The 22417-nt window shown below is 42.4% G+C and overlaps 1 protein-coding gene across 1 annotated transcript in view; it reads left to right on the top strand.

The window, feature by feature from the left end:
* Positions 1-2114: 2114 nt before the first annotated feature.
* Positions 2115-22417, top strand: part of CTTNBP2 (cortactin binding protein 2) — a 172050-nt gene continuing 151747 nt past the window's right edge. Inside the window, exons 1-2 of the mRNA XM_068972796.1 lie at positions 2115-2195; positions 15775-15882. Coding sequence (XP_068828897.1) covers positions 2115-2195; positions 15775-15882 — 189 coding nt within the window. The remainder of the gene's footprint in view (positions 2196-15774; positions 15883-22417) is intronic.

A 22417-nucleotide genomic window follows, 5' to 3' on the forward strand; every position in this document is an offset into this window, starting at 1 on the left:
CTTGGGTAGAATTCAATTTCAGTATCAAGTATCAGTATCAAGAAAATATATTACCTTATGGTGTGAAATGGAGAAGGAAATGGCAACCCACTCCAGTGTTCTTGCCTGGAGAATCCCAGGGATGGGGGAGCCTGATGGGCTGCTGTCTATGGGGTCGCACAGAGTAGCACACGACTGAAGCGACTTAGCAGGAGCATGGTATGAAAATTCATTTTGAAAAGAACAAGGAATGCTTTTGGTTCTAGCTTAAAATTTTTACTATCAGCTCAGCGTCTAAGTTTTACCATCAAGTGTTTTTCTTTTATCTAATAAGGAGTCTAGTTATTCTAATACTGAGCAATTTCAAAGAAAATATTTGATAAAAGAAAGTGGTATAATGAATAAGGATGAAAACCATGCAGATAAGAGAGGGAGGAACTACCAGAGAGAAATCAAAAGAAAATAAATGAACACTTCTGCTTATGGGACATGCTGGAGGTGATTTCTAAACCTGTGACCCTTAACCCAGGATTTCAGGTGAAAGTTCTTTCTGGATGTAGCACTCTTCTGGAAGGGAACTTTTTACAATTTATCGATCATCCCCTTTAAGGACCTTTGCAGAAAAGATTTTCTCTGCCCTGTTTTGCCTTATATTTAGATCCAATTTGGAAAGTGAAGCAATTAAAGTGCTTTCATTTAGGAGGCCCCCATTTTAAAAAAATGAACTCTGATCTGTAACCCTCAAACTAGATATTCATCTTCCAGAATTTTGAGTCCAGGATTTGGTTGTGATTTGCTTTTACTTCTTTGAAACGTAGCTTGAATGCCTCCATTTGATTTTGTGCTTTCAACACATTTTTGGGATCTGGAGATTTGGGAAAGCCTACACCATATGGTCTTGATAAGGTGATAGATTTTCACATCCGAGGAATTGTCAGGAAAGGGTAGCAATCGAAGCCGATATGGGGAGGGCAAATGAGAGTTTGGGCCTAACTCACTCATGAAATACCTCCTGAGACTTTATGATTCCCATAAAACCGCTTTTAGGCGAGCTTTTGCTTTGTCTTGTTCTTGTCTGGTGTGTATGTCCTCACTTTGTTGTTGTCAGTCTCTAGGTCGTGTCTGACACTTTTGTGGTCTCATAGACTGTAACCTGCCAGGCTCCTGGGTCCATCGGATTTTCCAGGCAAGAATACTGGAGCAGGTGGCCATTTCGTTCTCCAGGGGAGCCTCCCAGTGCAGGGATCAAACCCGCCTCTCCTGTGGCTCCATTGACAGGCAGATTCTCTACCACTGAGCCACTTGGGAAGCCCTGTGTGTTCCCACTACATGGGGATAATTCTTTAAAATTCTCTTAAGAGTAGAGAGCTGTCTTTTCTTAGCAATGCCACAACATTTCTTGGTTAGCCTGCTTTCACCTTTTTGGAAAGAGATTGTATAGCTAGATACAGTTAAGGGGCCCGCTACCGCAATAAACGGTAGTAGCAGACATTCTGATCGGGAATTTGACGGTTTTGGAGAATGAGAATCAAACAAAGGCAGGCATATAAACCAAATGGGTGAAAACGTCCTGGCGGCAGTGTTGGGGGGAAAAAAATTTTTTTTAAGAAAAAATGAAAAGGGTGCCTTATGTGATTTCTAGACGTGGGCTTGGGGGAACTGAAGAGAAGGACCTTTCCCTTGCTCTAATAGAGAATTCGGGATTTGGGAGGCCGGACATTTAATCCGTGTGTCTTTGCACCGCCACCTTCGTGGGGCGGTGTCAGGAGGATCTGCTCCTGGGCTCTTTCTTTTCCTTCACCTCGCCCTGTGGCTTTGATTCTCCTATTTGCGCTCGGGGCCTTAACCCGGCCTGGGCATGTGCCCAGTTCTCGTACCTCGACGAGCGGGCGGATGGCTGCCGGCCCGGCGCTGTGCGCACGGCGGGGCGGGGACCGGGCGGCGCGCCGGCGCGCAGCGGGTTAAGGCGGCGGGGGTGGCGGCTAGGGGCGGAGGGAGCGCGGCGGCGGCGGCAGCGGCCCGGCTGCGAGCGCCCGCGTCCCCGGACCGCCGCGGGTTAAGCGCCGCCCGCGCCGGGAGGGCTGAACCTGGAGCCGCCGCTCCGAGCTCGCCTTCGGATCCGCTAGAGCAGGAAGATGGCGACGGACGGCGCGAGCTGCGAGCCCGACTTCTCCCGCGCCCCCGAGGACGCGGCCGGGGCCCCGGCGGAGGCGGCGGTAATCGAGGTCCCAGGGTGGGCATGCGATGCCGGGCTGGGCGCCCCCCGGGGCGCTCCGCACGCCCGGGCGCTTCCCGGTGCCCTCTCCTCGGAGTGCGCCCTCCACGGGGTCGCCTCATCCCCGGAGGCCGGGGCGAGGCGGTCGCCTGGTCTGGGCATCTCGTTTGTCCTCTGCGCGCCTCGCGGGCAGCAACCCCGGTCCGCCCGGTTCTCCGGGCTCCATGCATGCGTCCTGTGCGGCCCCTGCACGCGGCCCCTCTGCCGCGGTCGGGTTTGGGCAGGGGTGTGTTTCCTGGCGAGCTTGACCCCCTATTGTTCGCCTCTGGCTGCTCGCGTGGTTGTGGACGCGTGTCTCGGGGGTGCCTGGCACCTCTCCGCGGACCCGGAAAGCTGCGTGGGGGAGGTGGGTCGGCGCCGATCCGGTGTCGGGATGCCCATTGTGTGTGTGTATGTGTGTGTGGGGTGTGTGTGTGTTGTGTATTTCCGTGCCTGAGGCCCCTTGGGAGCGGCCCCATGCCCCGCTGTGGGCGCTGCTGCCGCTGAGCGCGGGCGCTTGGGTCCTAGCTGCCTGCTGCCCCATCACTTGGTGATGGTTGGGCTTGAGGCGGCCGAGATGTCCTCGTTCTTCCCAAGACCCCGGCGGGTTTGAGGCGCAGCACCTGGTATCAACACATTGTTCTTCGCTCGGATCTAGAAGCCAAATGAGCTTCCATCTATTGCTGGTCCCTCCTTTCACCCCCAGAATACCCAGTGCACAGAGGCTCAACGGTTAGTTTCCAGCCCCTACCTTGGGGGAAGGCCAGTCGCACAATACCTGCGTGAAAATGTTTTGGGGGGAAACAGCTCGGGAGGAGCTGCAAGGATCTGCAAAGAAACGCAGCTCTGGGAGCGTCTTCCAACCTTGGCGGGATCCCATGAGCCAAGCGTGGACGCCCTGGCTTTTTTCCCACCCGTGACCTGACCAGTGTCGGTGAAGGAGTAGCCTCCGGAGGGCATGGCCAGGTGTGAACATCCAGGGCTGCTTTAACTTCCTACCCCTCTGTTTGGAGATATGGCTTTCTGGAGAGGTGAAGGAGAGATGTGGAGGAAAGCTACTTGGCCGTGTGAAGAGCTGAGCCTGGGAAGGAAAAAAGAAACAGGGAGAGAAGGAAACACTGAGGCGGAGGGCTGCTGTTTTCCACTTGTGAAACTGGCAAGTTTTGATTTGAAACTTTTAGGGAAATTGATGGCTCATTCTTTACGTAGAAAATGTCTTACGATTTCATATGAAACCTACCTACTTGTGATGCAGGAGATCAGTTCCCCTGTGTAAGGTACTATAAAGAAGCTAGCTAGTAAGACAACAAACCTCTCTGAGAAGTTGAAATGATTGGGTACCTTCATCCCCAAGAGATGGGGAGGGGAGTGAGGGAAAAGAAAGAGGTGTGTTTCTTGTTTCCCAGAAAGGTTGAATTTGTTTGCTTAATTGACTTAAAATGGGTTTCTTTCTATACACTCAGTATTTTAATCATCAAATAATTAAACCAAACAAAAACAGCTGAGTTATGGTCAGTCGCTTCCTACTACCAAATAATAGCTACCAAATCATTTTATTTGGTAAGATTACAAACAGAGCTTTAGACACAAGCAGATTTTTGTGTTAGGAAGGTTAGTGTTCCCTTTCTGCTGTTGAAATTTTCAGGAGTCTGATATTTTAACTGCTTAGAGGTAGAGGTTTGATCATGTCATCCTGGTGGATTAGAATAGCCACGAAAAACCTGTGAAAGTGAAACTCCTTTGTTATTTCCATAGACTCCTATAGGGTTCTGAGGAGATGCAGTAAGAATTCTTAATCTAATATTTTTAAAAATGTTTGGTATTTAGTGAAATTTTAACGATGGCTTCATATGTGGTAAACTGGACATTTATCTTTGAAGTAACGTACAATCTGCCTATAGCTGCCTCTTAATCTGTAGACTGATTTTTTAATTAAAGAAAAACTAGATTAAAGAATATTTGTCATTATAATTGCCTCTAGTCTAATGATTAAAATTTAAAGGCATGATTATGCATTTTAGGTTTATGGCAACTGAGGACTTAATTATTTTAGTGGATAATTCTTTTTTGAATTTTTGAAAGTTATTTCAAGTCGGTTTATATATTATGCATTTTACATGTATATTTGGCAGTAATGAGCCAACAGAGACCCAAAGCGGTAGGCTATTTTTGAAAGTGAATGTTTTCATTAAGTTTTGACTATTTAGATTGTTGCTTAGAGACAAGTTTAATTTATAGTTTTCAGCTTAATATGATTTTCAGTGGAGTGTTTTAAATTTAGTTGTGGTCCTTGTTCTTAGCTGTTTAAATCCTGAAAGCATCCAAAGTATAAGGCTAAGGTAACAACTACATTTTTCAGTAGACCATATTAATAGTGTTTGCTGTGAACCATGCTGGAGGCCTGGAGTATTTTCAGCGTCTTAGCCAAATGTGATGTCTCTTCGACTATATTGCTATTTCTACTTTGAAACTAACTCCTAATGGATAAGGCAGCATGGAAAGCAGAAATCTTCCTGGCTTTAATTGTCACCGAAGAATTTAAGAGTAAAAGGAAAACACAGATCTTTTTAGAGCTATGTTTGGGAACTGGACCAATATTCTTGTTCTTCTAGGCTTTTCTGGAGCAGTTAATATACCAAATTTTGTTGTCATGGTGATAGTGACAAGAAAAAACTTGGACAGTAATTTTGTTAAGAATGCACAATAGTGATGTTAAACAAATTAACAGCTAGCACCTTCAAAGTTGTGTTCCCAGGTGACAATATTGAATATAAACCCAATAGAACTTTTTAAAGCCAATTTTGCTAAGTTTTCTTTAAAAATTATAGTTATGTGGCAGCTATAGAGTTTTGAGAATCTCAAGGTAATTTAGGTAACAGATTTTCTGGATTTAACACACATTACCAAACACATACAGAGATGGAGATACTGTAACATCTTTGCTGTTCTAAAGTAAAGCATTGCAGTGGTAGAAACTCACAGGCACCAGGGAATCAAATCCAAGACCATGGGGTCATGAGAGGCACACAAAAAAAACAAAACTGCAGCAAGAACCTGGGGAGAGTCACAGGGAGGATTCCTGGTGGAAAGATCTGGAAGCATTCCACAGAAGGATGGAGGACTTGGACAGGAAGACTGCAGGTAGCAGTGTGCGAGTATGACTGGTTTCCGGGATTCCTTGAGAGGAGGCCTGGGACAAAGATGAGCATAGAGGTTTCAGTCTCAACTATGTGCTTTAGAAAAACTGCTTAGAAGTTGGAAAAAATGTACGAAAATATTCCCCAAGTAAGAATATACATGATTTTATCAGGATGCTGCTTTGTTTCTTCTTGAAAAGTTTGTATATTTCTATTTGCATCTGTTTTATGGACTTCATTATTGTTGCTGTCATCATTGTTATATTTCTCACAGGAGTAACTTAGTTAAGAGAAAAATATTTCTCCTCTTCTATGATTGAATCCATTCCTAGATTCCCACTTGGTCTTACCCTCCTGTGCTTCACATAACTTTATGAAGTGAGAAATGTTTCACAGGCTTAGTACTTAGCCATATACAGATATCTGCTGTTGATCATATGGACAGCAAGGCGCTCACTGGGAGAGAGCAGCCTCCTTCCTCAAGAAGAGCAGTGTGGATTTTGTTTGTGAAAGCAGAGGTTTCTTAGTACGGTTCCAGGCACATGGTAGATTGTTGCTGTTGTTCAGTCGCTCATCTTTGTCTCTGTGTGACCCTATGGACTGAAGCACACCAGGCTTCTCTGTCCTTCACTGTCTCCCGGAGTTTGCTCATACGCATGTCCATTGAGTCGGTCATGCCATCCAACCATCTCATACTGTCATCCCCTTCTCATCCTGCCTTCAATCTTTCCCAGCATCAGTGTCTTTTCTAATGAGTTGGCTCTTAGCATCAGGTGGCCAAAGTATTAGAACTTCAGCATCAGTCCTTCCAATGAATGAATATTCAGGGTTGAGAATCTCAAGGTAATTAAGGTAACAGATTTTCTGGATTTAACTTTAGGATTGACTGGTTTGATCTCCCTGCTCCCCACGGGATCCTCAAGAGTCTTCTCCAGCACCACAGTTTGAAAGCATCAGTTCTTCAGCACTCAGCATTCTTTATGGTCCAGCTCTCACATCTGTACATGACTACATGGTACATGATAGATATTCCACCAATATTTGTTGAATAAAGAAAGTGAACATTCATCAAGAGCCTGGGTCATAATCCTTAATGTTGATAGGCTAACTAGAAATCTTACTTCATGTGTTACCAGATTGTAATGAAGCCGTTGGCCTGTGATTTGTGTGAATACAGATGTTACAGATCTCTTCTTTCTTCTTCTTCTGATTCTTGTGGTTGTTGGTTTTCATTTTATATTTTTCCCTTCTAAACTGCTTTTCTCAGTGATATTTCAGCTGCTTTACAGATTTTTTTTTAATTAAATTTCCAACATGGTTAGTTTTCCCTTTAGATTTTCCCTCATCAGAACAATGATTGAGGCTGGGGTTGTGGTGGTGGAGGGATGGAAACTGCACCTCTCCATTGCTGAATTCTTCTAATAATAGAGTCAAGGCCAAATCACCCACTAGGGTGTGTGGAGGGGGAGGATGGTTGAGAAGGGGTCAAGAGAGATGCTGGAAAGCTTGGAAACAGGAAGAGGGAGTAGAAGGAAAGACTGGGCAGGAAGGACATTTGGAATTGTCTGCAGATGTCCACAAGTGTGGGACTAGAATTCAGATTTGAATGTGCCCAGGAAGGGATGGTGCCAGTTTCTCTCCCTTCTTCTCCTGCATACTTGACCACCTAAGCACATCTGAGCATTGCTTTAGAAGGCAGCTTTTCTTTGAATACACTTGGTTGTATTCTCTGTTGGAGCTCCTTTGCAGGGCTTATATTATGTGGAAAAGGAAACTTGTCTTTGACGATTAGGTAAAGAAATGGAGAACAGTTACAAGAGAGATGATGATGATGACATTGATAGCAGAGGATTTTTAAAATTTTACTTTGTTAAAATAACTTACACAAAAATAACAGCATCATAGTATTAATGCTGTGCACAGTGTGGTCCCATCCATGTGTAAATCTCGATTTTAGAAAAAAAAATTGGGGCTTCCTTGGTGACACTAGTGGTAAAGAACCCACCTGCCAATGCAGGAGGGAAAAAATTGTTCTCTTGAAGTAAATTATTAATGAATAACCAAATATGTTGAACATGAATTTAAAATGTTATTATAGTAAGTGCAGTGGAGCCAAGTTAACATTGCTACCTGGAATGGATACTTGTTTGCAAATGATTTGATTCTGACATTTTTATATTTCATTGAAAAGGCAACAAGGTGATGCCAAAGGCCTGAGTTCTTCTACAGAAGGGCTTTGTAACTGCAAGACAGTTCATTTAGTTGTCCATGTCTTAGCTCTTCACTTGAAAATCAGCGTGCTGACATTTGCCACCTACAGATAATCGAAGTGATAGTCTTCCATGCATTCTATCTGCATGCCAGCTCATATGTGAAAATGATCCATGTCCCATGTGAGGTGTTGTTAATATTGAAAATAAATGAGTTACGATGGAAATAGATGTTTGTTTTGTCTGAGATGTGGCCCTTCTTTTCCAGAGTTAAAATGGAGGTTAGAGGAATTGTGAAAGGGGGAGAAGGGAAGGGAGGTAACTGTCCTTAATTATGAAATGCTGCCGCCCCTGGCTGAGCCATATTTGTGCTTTTCATTCCCCTTTTCTCCTACTTAAAATTAATTACATCCATTACCAGGTTTCCTTCCTGACAGTCTGTTTACTTGTTGGTTTTACTTCCTTCTAATACATGCAGTTGCTTGTCTTGCGTGGCAGACCCCCGGCTGCATGGTTGATTTGAGGTGCATGGCCATGGAGAGCTGAGGCCAAGTTCTCAGCATGTGGCTTTAAAGGCGCATGCCAAGTTGCCCTACTTTAGGTTACTGTAAATGATTTTTGAAGAATGATTGAAAATGACCTATCTGTTACTTAGTTGCCCTTAGAGTGGGCCATCACGTTGTGTCTTAGCAAGATTGGTGTATCTGTTAACATGTCATTTTACATGATTTGTGTTTTTATACTGAGCAAAAGAGGCATTTTCATACCCAAAGTGGGAGGCATGTGTGTTAGGTAAAATCATTCAAAGATGTAATTGCTCTTGCTGTCCTGACACATCTAGTAGAGGTGAGAAAATGGAGAGTTAATATGGATAAGTAAGTATAAAACAGTGAAGACACACAGGAAGCAGAGCATGATTACTTGTCAATAAACTAACAGAACAGACTCTTAAGACTGAATTGAGACTGAGAGACTTCTGAGTCTGGAAAGACCTAAGGAAGGGAGCTTTGAGCTATGTCCTGAAGAAAATGGGATTCAGATCAATTAGAGGAGAGAGGAGAACCAGGAAGAACAAGATCAGAAGTGTGCAACTCTGGTCAGGAATACTCTTACCTCCCTATAGAAAGAAATCAGAAGAAATAATCTCAAAGCACGACATGACTGCAGAGGTACAGGTTTAGACCATGAACACATGTACTTTTCATCATGAAAATCCTTATAATTGGCTACACATTTTAAAAAAGAGTGTAAATATTCTTTGTACCTGGATTTAATTTTTCCATGTTAATGATAGTTTTCAAATTTTGCTTTTTCTCCTTGAAGTCTCAATATGAGTTTCATTGCTTTCCTCTTCTTTACAACCTTTTACATTCATTCCCAAAGCATGAATCTTGCTTACACAAAAAATTCTAAATGCATTATTAATTATTAGTGAAAGTGAAGGTCACTCAGTCATGCCTGACTCTTTGCAAGCCCATGGACTATACAGTCCATGGAATTCTCCAGGCCAGAATACTGGAGTAAGTAGTCTTTCCCTTCTCCAGGGGATCTTCCCAACTCAGGGATCGAACCCAGGTCTCCCGCATTGCAGGCGGATTCTTTACCAGCTGAGCCACAAGGGAAGCCCACTGTTAAACTGAGAGGAAAACATATTTCTGTACCTTCTAAGCAAAGAGGTAAAAATCAATTTTTCTTCAAATATTTCTCAAAGGCTTCAGGGAATGACCTAAATTTCCTCAGCCCAATAATCCAGTTACTCTGATGGTATGTGAAATGAGGACATTTGGGGGCTGGAAGAGATTTCAGAGATCACTTAGTACAGCTTTCTCATTTTACTGCTGAGAAACCTGAGATCCAAAGAGATGAGGTAACGTTCTTTCAATCCATCTGCTTTCTCTGACACCCCTCCTCCCTCCCTTGTAAATTCATTGATCAAATGTAGGCACAACCCGCTAGATTTGAATTGGAGATGCTCTTGGTGTCTGAGAAGAGCCAGAGTGCATGTTTTGCTTTGTATCTGGTCACTAGATTATCACCATGAAGTGAAAATCCCTCAGTTGTGTCTGACTTTTTGTGACCCCAAAGACTATACAGTCCATGGAATTTTCCAGGCCAGCATACTGGAGTGGGTCGCCTTTCCCTTCTCCAGGGGGTCTTCAAGCTGATGCACATGGGCAAAGATCTGAGGGGTACTTCTGCCACTGCGGCTCATAATCATAACTTCTAAAGGCTCTTTTGGTACCTATCAGTGTGCTGATCCCATTAATTCCTAAGGAGACTTCTGGCCCCTTTGTGGCTCAGTGGGTTGAGAATCTGCCTGCAGTGCAAGAGACACAGGAGCTGCGGATTCCATCCCCATCCCTGGGTTGGGAAGAGCCCCTGGAGAAGGGAATGGCAACCCACTCCAGTATTTTTGCCTGGAGACTCCCCATGGACAGAGGAGCCTGGCGAGTTATAGTCCAAGGTGTCGTAAAGAGTAGGACACGACTGAAGGACCAAGTTTGAATTTCCTGTGTAAACAAAGTATGTAAGATTTTTTCTTTCAGGAAGAGTGTGGGAAGAGTGGTAGTGGAGGAAACTTGGTATTGGCCAGTGTTCAGTTCTGGCAATTTAAGATGACAGCTCAGCCAGCTTCTATTTTGTCATGTTTCTCATTTTTCCTTTTTCTTCGGAAGCTTGTAGGAGAATATTCAGGAGAATGCTGTCCTACACCTGCCCCAGATAAATTAAAGTGTTGCAGACTTTTGTGTTGAACAGTAACAGTTTGAGGTTGTGTCTCCTTTTCCATGTATATATGTCCCAAAGAAATCTTTCAATATGATGACCAGACTCAGGATTAGTTTAGGCTGCCTGTGCCGGATTTTCTAAACTAGGTGTTAAGAAGAGCTTTTCCTAGAGTCCTTTTTTCTGGCAAACATCAAACATGGTAGGCAGGAGAGTGGCCTGTGGAGTTGAAATTTACCAGATTTTTTTTCTTCCTTTTCTGAGTGCCTTGCTGTCATTAAAAAGAAAATGAGATTTGAATTTTCCCTGTTAATTAGGAAAAGCTATTCCAGTGTTAATAAAGTTTAGTCTCTGAACATGTCTGCTCTGGTTTTTGGGTGGCAGGGGTATGGGTATCATATTTGCTTAGGGACCTTTATGTAGATCCTGATTTTTTTGTGTGAGTGTGGCATTTATATCTATCCTGTCTTGTATCTTCTTTTGAAAATTAGGTTTTCAAGTTAGTCTTTTCAAATATTACATGATTTATCACAAAAAAATAGTAAAGAGGATGAAAGGAAACTTTCGTAGGTGATAGATTTGTTTATGGCATAGATTCTGATGAAGGTTTCATGGGTGTTTACTTACCTTCAAACTCATCAAATTGTATATGTTAAATATGTACAGCATTTTTTATGTCAATCACACCTCAGAGTAGTTTAAAGTACAATTTTAAATGATCATTTTACTCTTAAACCAAGAGACTTTAATAATTGCTTTTTCTGTATCTAAGTACTTTTGTACTGTAAATGTGTCAGGTCAGATAAGTGACACTTCGTATGAGACAGTAATAGAATTTTTAATGAGTTTTTTTTGATTCTGGGCTTTATTTTTCTAAAAATACCAAAATTCTTTGAATTTATTTGTGAAATACCCAGTCTAAGACCTATGGCATAATTTCATATACTTTCTTTTACTCTTAGTTTGCCGGTTTAGAAGGTGAAAGCATCAAGTATTGGAGAGTGACCATTTGGAAATATGCTTATAATATCTTTATTGTTGAAGGCCACAGATTAGAAGTACCTTCACTCAAGGGCTTCCCTGGTGGTGCAGAGGTTATAAGCATCTGCCTGCAATGTGGGAGACCTGGGTTCAATCCCTGGGTCGGGAAGATCCCCTGGAGAAGGAAACGGCAACCCACTCCAGTATTCTTGCCTGGAGAATCCCATGGATGGAGGAGCTTGGTGGGCTATAGTCCACAGGTCACAAAGAGTCGGACACAACTGAGCGACTTCACTTCACTTTCAGTTTGGAAGCAAGGGTGAGAGGTAGAGGACAGAGAAGCAGGCAGATAGATGCACTATGCTTAAAATAATGCATCACTTAATAAATTAAGACAGATTATTTTTTAACATTCTTTGTAGCATATATTGTTTAGCAAGAATCCTTGTAACATGGTTTTTTAAATGGTTTTTCCTTTTCATCGATGGTAGTGCATTAAAAAGAATAGACGTGTTGGTTGCAGGTCACATGTTGCAGTGTTGGTGATGGAACCAGGGCCAGCTCTTCTGACTCTAATGTGAATCAAATCATGGCAAAGTCTTTCACAATTTATTAGTTTTTAAAGTAGAGTGCTTTGCTTATGAAGCTTCGGGGAAACAAGGACAATAAAATATACAATTAATTAAAATCTTTAGAACCACCAGCAGCATTAATAAAACATTACCCTCTAAAGCACATAAGAATTGCAGCTTACTTTCCCATCTCAGTGGGAAAAACAGGGATAAACGAGTCTGTCTCTCCTATAGTCAATAAACTGAGTTTATTGGACTTGGGCTGGTAGATTTTCAAAGAAATAGGCTCCTAGCCAATATCCCACTCCTCCCTTTTAAAACATCTGGGAGCTCTCAACTTTAATAATAATAACAGTCACCTGCCTTTATTTAGCACTTACTTCACTGATGCATTCTTTTTTTAAATTGAAGTTTAATTTCTACTGTATAGCTAAGTGATTCTGTTACACACACACATACACACCCACACCCACACGCACACACCCACACACAGCCACCCACCCACACACACACACCCACACACCCACACACACACACCTCCTTGCAACCCCATGGACTGTAACTTGCCAGGCTCCTCTGTCCATGGGGATTCTCCAGGTTGCTATTCCCTCCTCCAGGGGATTTTCCTGCCTGACCCAGGGACTGAACCCAGGTCTTCTGCATTGCAGACAAATTCTTTACCGTCTGAGTCACCAGGGACGCCTGTGTGTGTGTGTGTGTATGCACAATATGTAGGCATATTGTATACATATGTATACAATCTTTTTTCTATTCTTTTCTGTTGTACTTTTCATAGGACATTGAATAGAGTTCTCTCTGCTATGCGGTAGGACCTTGTAGTTTATCTGTTCTGTATGTAATAGTTTACATCTGCTAATCCCAAACTCCCACTGCATCTTTCCCCGACCCATTCTCTCTTGGCAACCTCAAAGTCTGTTTTGTGAGCCCTGGATCTCTTTCTGTCTTGTAGATAGGTTCATTTGTGTCATATTTCAGATTCCACGTATAGGGGATCTCATATGGTGTTTGTCTTTCTCTCAATATGACTGACCTCACTTAGTATGATGATCTGGTTGCATCCATGTTGCTGCAGATGGTACTATTTCATTCTGTTCCATGGCTGAGTAGCATTCCATTGTATACATATGCACCACGTCGTCTTTATCTGTTCACCTGTCGATGGACATTTAGGTTGCTTCCGTGTCTTAGCCATTGTGCTGCCGTGAATGTGGGGGTGCGTGTCACTGACACATTGCTGTTTAATCCTCACAAGAACTTTGTGGGATAGATGCTGGGATTTCTGTTACACCCACGAGAAAACAGACTCAGATAAGTTACAGAATGCTTCTCCAAATGTAGCCCATGGACCAAAACCACCAGCAGTAGCAGGAGCACGTAGAAAGGCAAATTCACAGCCCCACCTCAGACTTTCTGAATCGCACGTCAAGGATGAAGCCCAGCAGCCTGTGTTAACAAAGTCTCCGGGTGATTCTTTTGCTTGAATTTTGAGAATAACTGGGTTATAAAGCTTATGTGACGCCACTAAGTAATGGGAGCAGAATTTGAGCTCTAATATACTGGATTTTATTTTTCACAGTGAACATCTCTAAGTTAATCTTCCAAGCAGAGGTAACCCAGAACTACCCATCCTGTAGGCTTGCTACAGGTTTTCTTTTCTCTTTTTCCCACCTTAGCCCCTACCTTTCCAAATAACTGCTTTGTTGAATGTATGTGCAAAAAGAAACAATTTTAAGGGTACGATCCTTTAAAAATCTTATTCAGAGAACCAGTTAGCTCTGGTCTCTGTTTCCCTTTATACCACCATTATCTCCTTCCAGAAGGTTCTTTTGCAACTGGGAAGTGACCGATTCTGGTCATACCTGTTTGGAAGTCCCTGGAGTCATTTATAGGCTTTGCTGTGTTTACTTGTTTGTCATCACAATGATAGTATGGTGCCAGATACACAGTTGCTAAACTGGTTCTCATTGGCTTATTGATAGCTTAGCACTGTTTTCGTCTCTAGAATGTTGGCACCATGCTGGAAAAGGGTGCAGGCAAGACACAGTGCTTGGTTGCAGTTTTGCCGTTTTCCTGGTTGTGTGATCTGGGTACATTATCTGACTTCTGAGTTGCGGTGTTCTAATTTGAAAAATAGAGGGGATGATAGAGATCTGACAGGTTAGATCTGTTTCTTCACGAGTTCTTTGGATGGTGACTGGGTTTGTCAAATGAGTCATGATGGGAAGGAGCAGTGGGCTGCATGTTTGGAGGGTGCTGGGGCTGTGGACTTACCCAGGCCCAGCGGTCAGCATGCTAACCCGTCCTCTTTCAGCTTCGTCTGTGAGATAGCTGTCAGGAGACCTGCTTGGAAAAGCTGTTGTGAGGAAAGAGGGCAGAGTTGGCAACAAAAGAATGAGAAGCCGTGGTGTGTCAGTGGGATGCAGTCATCAAGGAGGAATGGTAGAGAAGGGCACGGGGCTGCATGGGCAGTGGGTGAGGATCATGACCCCCCAGGACCATGGTGCCATCGCCTCCTGGGATAACTGGTCTCTGGAAGCAGACTCACTCACTTCAGCCTCAGCTCCCTATAAAGCTGGCCTTACGGAATGGCAGGAAGTCAAAAGCATTGTGGAAGAAAGCATTTGATAACCATATAGCGGGGCCTTCAGAAACACCTAACTAGCAGCCCAGATGACTCCATGAGGTGGCTGGCCTGGCCTCTTAAAATCATATTGCCTGCATGCATGAGTGTGTGTGTGTGTGTGTGTGAGAACATGTGTGGTTGTGGAGGTAGCAAAGAGCATGTTCCTTCTAAAGGGGCAGCTGCTACTTGACTCGGTGACTTATTCCCCTGTGGGAATGTGAATCTGGGGTTACCCGGTCATCTGAGTTTGGAGAAGCCAGTGATCTGGATTTTTTGGTGACATCTTGAGATTTTCTTAGTGCTGACTGGAGAAAACAAAACGCCTTGTGGCCCAAGTAACACACATCTGTGGGCCAGATTTGGCTGTAGGCTGCTAGCTGGTGGCCTCTGCAGCAGAGTGTTCTATAAACATGACCTGTTATTATTGGATGTCCTGGAATTTATAATAACCTCCCAGGAGCCTTTATGTTGGGGCCCTTCTAGGAATACAGTCATGCTTTCTTTGCTACCCTTGTAACTTCTCCCCAACACAGACTGGGCCTGTTTTGATATAGACTCCAGGGACTTTAAATTTGTGTGGTATAATCTGAAGAGATCCTGAAGCCAGGTGGGCAGTCAGGCTGGGAAAATAGATCTCATTAGTGGAGAGACGTGGAATATTGTCTGTGGTTTTTACCTCTCCTCATAAAAAGTGAAAGTGTTAGTCACTCAGTTATAGCCCAGCAGGCTCCTCCGTCCATGGAATTCTCCAGGCAAGAATATTGGAGTGGGTAACCATTCATTTTGCCTGGAAAATCCCATGGACGGAAGAGCCTGGTGGGCTGCAGTCCATGGGGTCGCTAAGAGTCAGACACGACTGAGCGACTTCACTTTCACTGTTCACTTTCATGCATTGGAGAAGGAAATGGCAGTCCACTCCAGTGTTCTTGCCTGGAGAATCCCAGGGACGGGGGAGCCTGGTGGGCTTCTGTCTATGGGGTCATGCAGAGTCGGACACGACTGAAGCGACTTAGCAACAGCAGCAGCAGCAGCCATTCATTTTTCCAGGGGATCTTCCTGACTCAGGGCTTAAACCCAGCTCTTCCTACATTGCAGGCAAATTCTTTACTGTCTGAGCTGCCAGGGAAACTCCTTCTTGTAGAAGGTCAGAACCTACATTGTCTGCTGCTGAATGGGTCCCCAGTGTCCCCTGGGTTTGTTGAGCCATTGGGATAAATGTGACCCATTGCATACCTTTATGAATCTTTTTCACTTTTTAAAATTTGTGTTACAGAAAAAAGAGTTTGATGTGGATACCCTCAGTAAATCAGAGCTTCGGATGCTCCTCAGCGTGATGGAAGGGGAGCTGGAGGCCAGAGACCTCGTCATCGAGGCCCTGCGGGTAAGAACCTTCTAGGGCTGAGTCCCATTTCTGTGTCACTTTCTTTTCTCAGATGGCCAATAGCAAAGCTGCTGCTTCTTAATTTTTGAGTCACGTGGCTTTAAAATGTTACCTCAGGTTAAAATGTGCCCCTCCTTCTGAATACCAACCCATAACCTTGATAAGCCCTAACAAACCCTCAGGTCAGATGGACATTGAAAGAGAGAGAATGATTCCAAACTGTCTGATTTGAGGAACTTGAGAATTAAAACTCTGTAGCTTCTGAAATCGTTTTATATTCCCCGTATTTCTTTGATTAAAAACATAAGTTCTCAGGAAATTTGTAGCTTGGTACCCTACATGTATGTGAGGCCAGTGAGGAAAAATTAAGCAAATCATTTATGAAAGAAATTGCTGGTAGTAGAGGGTTTTTTCTTCCTATATAAGCTATAAATGATTTCTTATTTTCAGAAACTCTTGAGTTAAAAACTAAATCGTGGCAGATTCATGTTGATGTTTGGCAAAACCAATACAGTATTGTAAAGTAAAATTTTAAAAAAATCTTTATATATACATATTTATCTTTAAATAGTTTTATTACTTTTTTCATCTGATCATATAGTAATTTTTAACTTTTCATAATTTGCAAAGAATTATCTTCCAATATGTTAGAATACCTCAACAAAGTTTTGTTTTCTTAAGAAAAATGTTTTTAAACTTTCTTGATGTAGAATTTTCTAATTGGTTACTCCCCAGATTAGGTTTGTAAGCCAAACTTGAGGGTTTTTTTTTTTTTCTGTTTTATATTTAATACTTTGTATGTAAGCAGGTGTTTCCTGATTCTTGGTCATTTAATCAAGAGGGATATATTTATTATACAGGAAGTATGGATGTATTTTTTTCACCAGGAGATAGTTCCTTAAACTTTGTCTTAGGGAGTTTAACATGTGAAACTTTGTGGAATGTATAAGCAGTGTTCCCCCATGTGGGTGCTAATATGGTGGGAAAAGAGGTAAGAGAGGTGAATGGTTAGACGTAGTGATGGTGCATGTGCTGAGAATCCAGTTGTGTGGGGAAAGGGGCAATAGTTCCTGAAGTAATGACTTAAGTCATTTTCACAGCCTGGAAATTGCTTTTCTGGGGATAATAATGATTCTTCAATCTGATGAAGAGAATGATGGTCTCAGAAGAAAATGGATTGTGGTTATAGCAACTTCATGCCAGTGATGAGTTGAGGGTGTTGATTTTTGAATGATAAGATTTGCTAAGTAAACCTGTGCACAGTTCGGTAGTGAGAGGTTTCCGTCTTGTTCCACATTTGGAACATCTGCATTGTTTTGTTGTTGTTCACTCACTGAGTCACATCCAACTCTTTGCAACCCTGTGGACTGCAGCACGTCAGGCTTCCCTGTCCTTCACCATCTCCCAGAGTTTACTCAAACTCATGTTGGTTGAGTCATCTCATCTTATGTCGTCCCCTTCTCCTTCTGCCTTCAGTCTTTCCCAGCATCAGGATCTTTTCCAGTGAGTCAGCTCTTCGCATCAGGTGGCCAAAGGATTGGAGCTTCAGCATCAGTCCTTCCAGTGACTATTCAGGGTTGATTTCATTTAGGATTGACTGGGTTGATCTCCTTGCAGTCCAAGGGACTCTCAGGAGTCTTACATTGTTTGCCGGTGTGTATTTTCTTGAATGAACTTTGTGGGAGAAATGCTAAGGCAGTTCACCACTCAAGACTGTGACTTTCAACCCAAGGAGAGAATAAGGGAGCAGTCACCTGTAAGACCAGTTGTGCAGCTTCTTGAGACCAAAGGGATGTGAAGCCTTCAGTTCTCCCTTAGATACTTCTCTCTCCCTCTCTTGTGCCCCGTCTTTCAATCATGTCTGACTCTTCTATGACCCCACGGATGGTAGCCCAGTAGGCTCCTCTGCCCATGGGATTTCCCAGGCAAGAATACTGGAGTGGGTTGCTGTTTCCTTCTCCATGGGATATTCTTGACCCAGGGATTTGAATATGTGTCCCCTGCATTGCAGGCAGGTTCTCTACTACTGAGCCAACAGGGAAGCCCCCGTCCCTCTCTGTTTACCTGTAAAAGTCATCAGCACCGAGGCATTTCCCTCTGCTTACACCCATGTTGGAGTGTTTACTGGAGTTTGTGTTTTTATGTGTCACCTTAGCAACCACATGTTTTTATCTCTTTAACTTAATTGCAATGCTTTCAAACTCGTGCAGAGGTAGAGGCTTGTTAATGATCAGGGTTTGCCGAACTGTAAGTTTTTCATAGAATCAAAGAGTGCTGGAGCTGCAAGGAGCCTTAGATGGTATTCTAGGTCAGGGTTTGCATATCTAGCAGACCCAGTTTTTCATTTTTCATGAAATACTTTGTATTCCCCTTTTACTATGTCCCAATGAAATGTATGCTAAATTGCATATATAAGTAGGCTATGTTAAAAATAGCCAATCAGTTCAGTTCAGTTCACTCGCTCAGTCGTGTCCAACTCTTTGCGACCCCATGAATTGCAGCACGCCAGGCCTGCCTGTCTGTCACCAACTCCCGGAGTTCACTCAAACTCACGTCCATCAAGTCGGTGATGCCATCTAGCCATCTCATCCTCTGTCATCCCCTTCTCCTCCTGCCCCCAATCCCTCCCAGCATCAGAGTCTTTTCCAATGAGTCAACTTTTTGCATGAGGTGGCCAAAGTACTGGAGTTTCAGCTTTAGCATCATTCCTTCCAAAGAAATCCCAAGGCTGATCTCCTTCAGAATGGACTTGGTTGGATCTCCTTGCAATCCAAGGGACTCTCAAGAGTCTTCTCCAACACCACAGTTCAAAAGCATCAATTCTTTAGCGCTCAGCTTTCTTCACAGTCCAACTCTCACATCCATACATGACCACTGGAAAAACCATAGCCTTGACTAGATGGACCTTTATTGGCAATACATTGCCCTAATTGTGATATAAAGTGACAGAGAAGTAATTTATAATAAAATATTATTCATTTCCATATATAACTGCTGCATGACTATATTGGAAGACAAGATAAATTAGATGGGTGTTCCCACCTATTCTCATGACATTGCCATAAGCGCAGTCATTGCAAAAGAATCCTGATCCAGGCTTGCCATGTCACTGACTGGGATACAGGGAACAGATTTGTCATGGGTAAAGTGATTTCACTGAAATAGTGAATGACTCTTGGTAAAGTTCCAAATTAAAACACACATTTACATGGGAGTTGACCATGAATAATTTAGTGTTTATTAAAGCTGAATTAAAATAGCTTGTTTATGTGTGGAAAGAAGATCCTCTGTTGGCTCAGATAGTCATCCTGAAGGTTCTAGAGAAAGGAATGAACAGAGGGAAAGTTGTGGGGGACTTGGGACAGCTCCTGGATATGTGGCAGGCCCCTAGCCCTGCTTCCTAAGTGCCACTCACTGTGACATTGTTTTCACCTATTTCAAGAATGCCTCTTGGGTACTAGCCTGTAGAGCACCACCAGTCTCTCTTATGTATAGACTCAGACAAAAAGGAAGTCCAAGGAAATTGTGACTTACTTCAGGTTGAAAACGTGGCATGCTTAAACTTGGTGTGTTTGGGAATTCTTAAGGTTTTTTGTCACTTTTTAAAATTGGAAATCATGATTGATTTGTGTAGATGATTGCATTTCTAGGAGTAGGTAATAATGTCATTTTCACATACCTGTTGTAGACTCACTCTGGTGATTTACTGATTGGCTGTTCCCTTGGGGATTTTTGTTAGAGCTGGTGAAACTAGTGAAATATTTACTTGGGTCCAGGAGTGTCCTTTAGTTACCTTTTCTTTTAATAGCAGAGTATAAGTTAGTGACTGGCTAATGCCCCAGAAAAAAACTGGGAAGGAGAAAGAAAGTGAAACTTTCATTTTGTAAGAAATTTATTCCTAAATAAAAAGTCAGAATCTACTCAGTAAGTATTCTCTTGGGAGAAATACATTTTGTTTAAAGATAAAGTCAAAAGTAATTTCTTTGAGAATAGTGAAGATCTTTGAATTTAATATATAAATTGTGATCTTTTTTTAAAGTAGAAGTTGCCTAATTTGTACTCTGAACTTTAAGATTTACAAATGATTTTGTTGTGAGGCATTAAAATTCTTTAGAATTTAACAAATGTTGAAAAGGTATTTCAGACCAAACTGTTTTATTTTACCTTTTTAATCATGTTATCCTGATGGCTCTGGATAAGTTATGGTCAAGTTAGATATGGTCAAGATATGGTCAAGTTATAAGATATGGTCAAGTTACCATAAAAGTTGCATAAATCATTGAATTAATAGCCTTAGACTTGTTAGGACAATCCATAAATACAATTTGGGGAAAAAGATGTTAGGAAATCGCAGTATATATTTTGATACTTTTACTGTTTTCATATGTTTAAGGTAAAAATATTTTTCAGTAAGCTTATGGCTTTATAACATGTAATATTCAACACATTACTTTTTATTGGGGGAAATTATGTTTTAAAAAGCAATATCAATGGAAAATCTGAATTGGATAAAGCTGCTTAACTGAAATGTTATAATTTCATCACATAAGAAATACTTTGTTTCTCAATGATTTCCCTCTCATTCACATAAAATAGAAATAAATCATTGAATAAATATATTCAGTATCAAATCAAGTCTAAAGGAAAATACTTTGAATTTTAATAAAGAAGGGTGCTCAGCGAGAAGCGTTTGTATTTTCTGAAAACTAAGATAGACACAGAGCCTTTTGAATAAAATTTAATTGAATATTCAAAATTTGAATCTACAACTTAGTCCATAAATCATTATTTCAATGCTCAGTGTTTAGTTTTTGAAATCCTCTAGCCCTCACTTCATTTTCCCTGTTGCTACTGGTATTTTCACCAGCATCTTAGTCAAAGGGGAGACAAATGCAGGGAGAAGAAAATGCTGCAGTTACAAAATTTGAAGAGTGAAAATTGTCTTGTGTGTGTGTTAGCCTGCTATCATTAGCATGTGTGTGTTAGTCTCTTAGTGGTGTCCAGCTCTTTGCAATCCCATGGACTGTATCTAGCCAGGCTCCTCTGTCCATAGAATTCTCCAGGCAAGAATACTGGAGTGGGTTGCCATTCCCTTCTCCAGGGAATCTTCCCAACCCAGGGATCGAACCTGGGTCTCCTGCATTGTTTACCATCTGAGCCACCAGGGAAGTATGTTTATGTAAATATCATATCATTGAAACAATGAATTCCTTGGGCAGGAACCTCCAGATTTGCCTTCTTTTTCCACTTAGTTTGGATAAATGAGAATTAACAATATTAACAGACAGAGCAGATCTTCCTCTTAATCTATAGTCAGTATAGAGTAACCACATCATCCAGATTTTCAGATATTACTTGCACTGAAACTTTAAAAATTAGCCAGTTAAACATTTCCTTGGATAGAAAGCATTTGTAGCCCTTAGATCATAGTGGATATTAAATTATAGAATTGACTTGTGCAGGCTGCTGCCACAAAGGGACCTAAAGTATAATCGATTAAGTGGTTCATTTCTCAACTATAATTCTGCAGATGAATGATCTCTACTGGAGAGACAGCTTTATGCCAGGGAGTCATTCAACCACCCAGGTGATTTCTAGCCTACTGCTCTCCTTAGGGAATTAGCTTCCTCTGTATAGTTGAAACTTGGGCAGTGCCATCTCCACATCCCGACCTATGGCAAGGGGTGGGGTCAAGAGAGGAAATGAACAAGCAGCTTCCTCTAAGCAGTGCACACACGTGCATTAGTGAGAACTTTTGTAGACACAGGTAGCTGCATAGGACACCGGAAAATGGCACTGGCTGGTTACTTGCTAGTGCTAGGAAGGAAGGGAGAAGTTTAGATGGCCTCTAACTACCGAATACAGGCTTCCCATGTGGTTCAGTGGCAAAGAATCCACCTGCCAATACAGTAGACATGGGTTCAATCCCTGGGTCTGGAAGATCCTCTGGAAGAGGGCATGGCAACCCACTCCAGTATTCTTGCTGGGAAAATCCCAAGGACAGAGGAGCCTGGTGGGCTACAGTCCATAGGGTGGCAAAGAGTCGGGCACACTGACACAGCACAACAACCCAACACAGAGCATTATCTTGATTTAATGTTACATATTCAGTGTCCTGGGGTACAGTACAAGAAGATCTTTCTCTTTCTACTTCCCTCTGTAAATATTTGTTGAGTGCCTACTTTGTATAATTGTGAACCGAGTATCAGTGGAGCTTTATTACAATACCAAGATTGTGTTCATTTAGAGAATTCTTATATCTTGAGTTTATATAGTTCCGAGTAGTGTCATTTCGGCTGGAGTTATACTTTTCTTGGATTGTGACTCAGTATATATTTTGTCTAGAATATATCCCTTTTTGAAAACCTGGTCTTTCCATTGAGTTAAAAACTCAGTTAAAAAGCAGTTGTAATGGTTTTGCTCTGAAGCAGATTTTTTCCACCTCAGCATAATTGACATTTGGGATCAGGTGATGGGGATGGGGGTTGCAGGAAGGAAGCTGTCTTCTGCACTCTAGGATGCTTCGTAGCCTCCT

This window comes from Capricornis sumatraensis, chromosome 5 (genome assembly GCF_032405125.1).
Source record: "Capricornis sumatraensis isolate serow.1 chromosome 5, serow.2, whole genome shotgun sequence".
Lineage (NCBI taxonomy): Eukaryota > Metazoa > Chordata > Mammalia > Artiodactyla > Bovidae > Capricornis > Capricornis sumatraensis.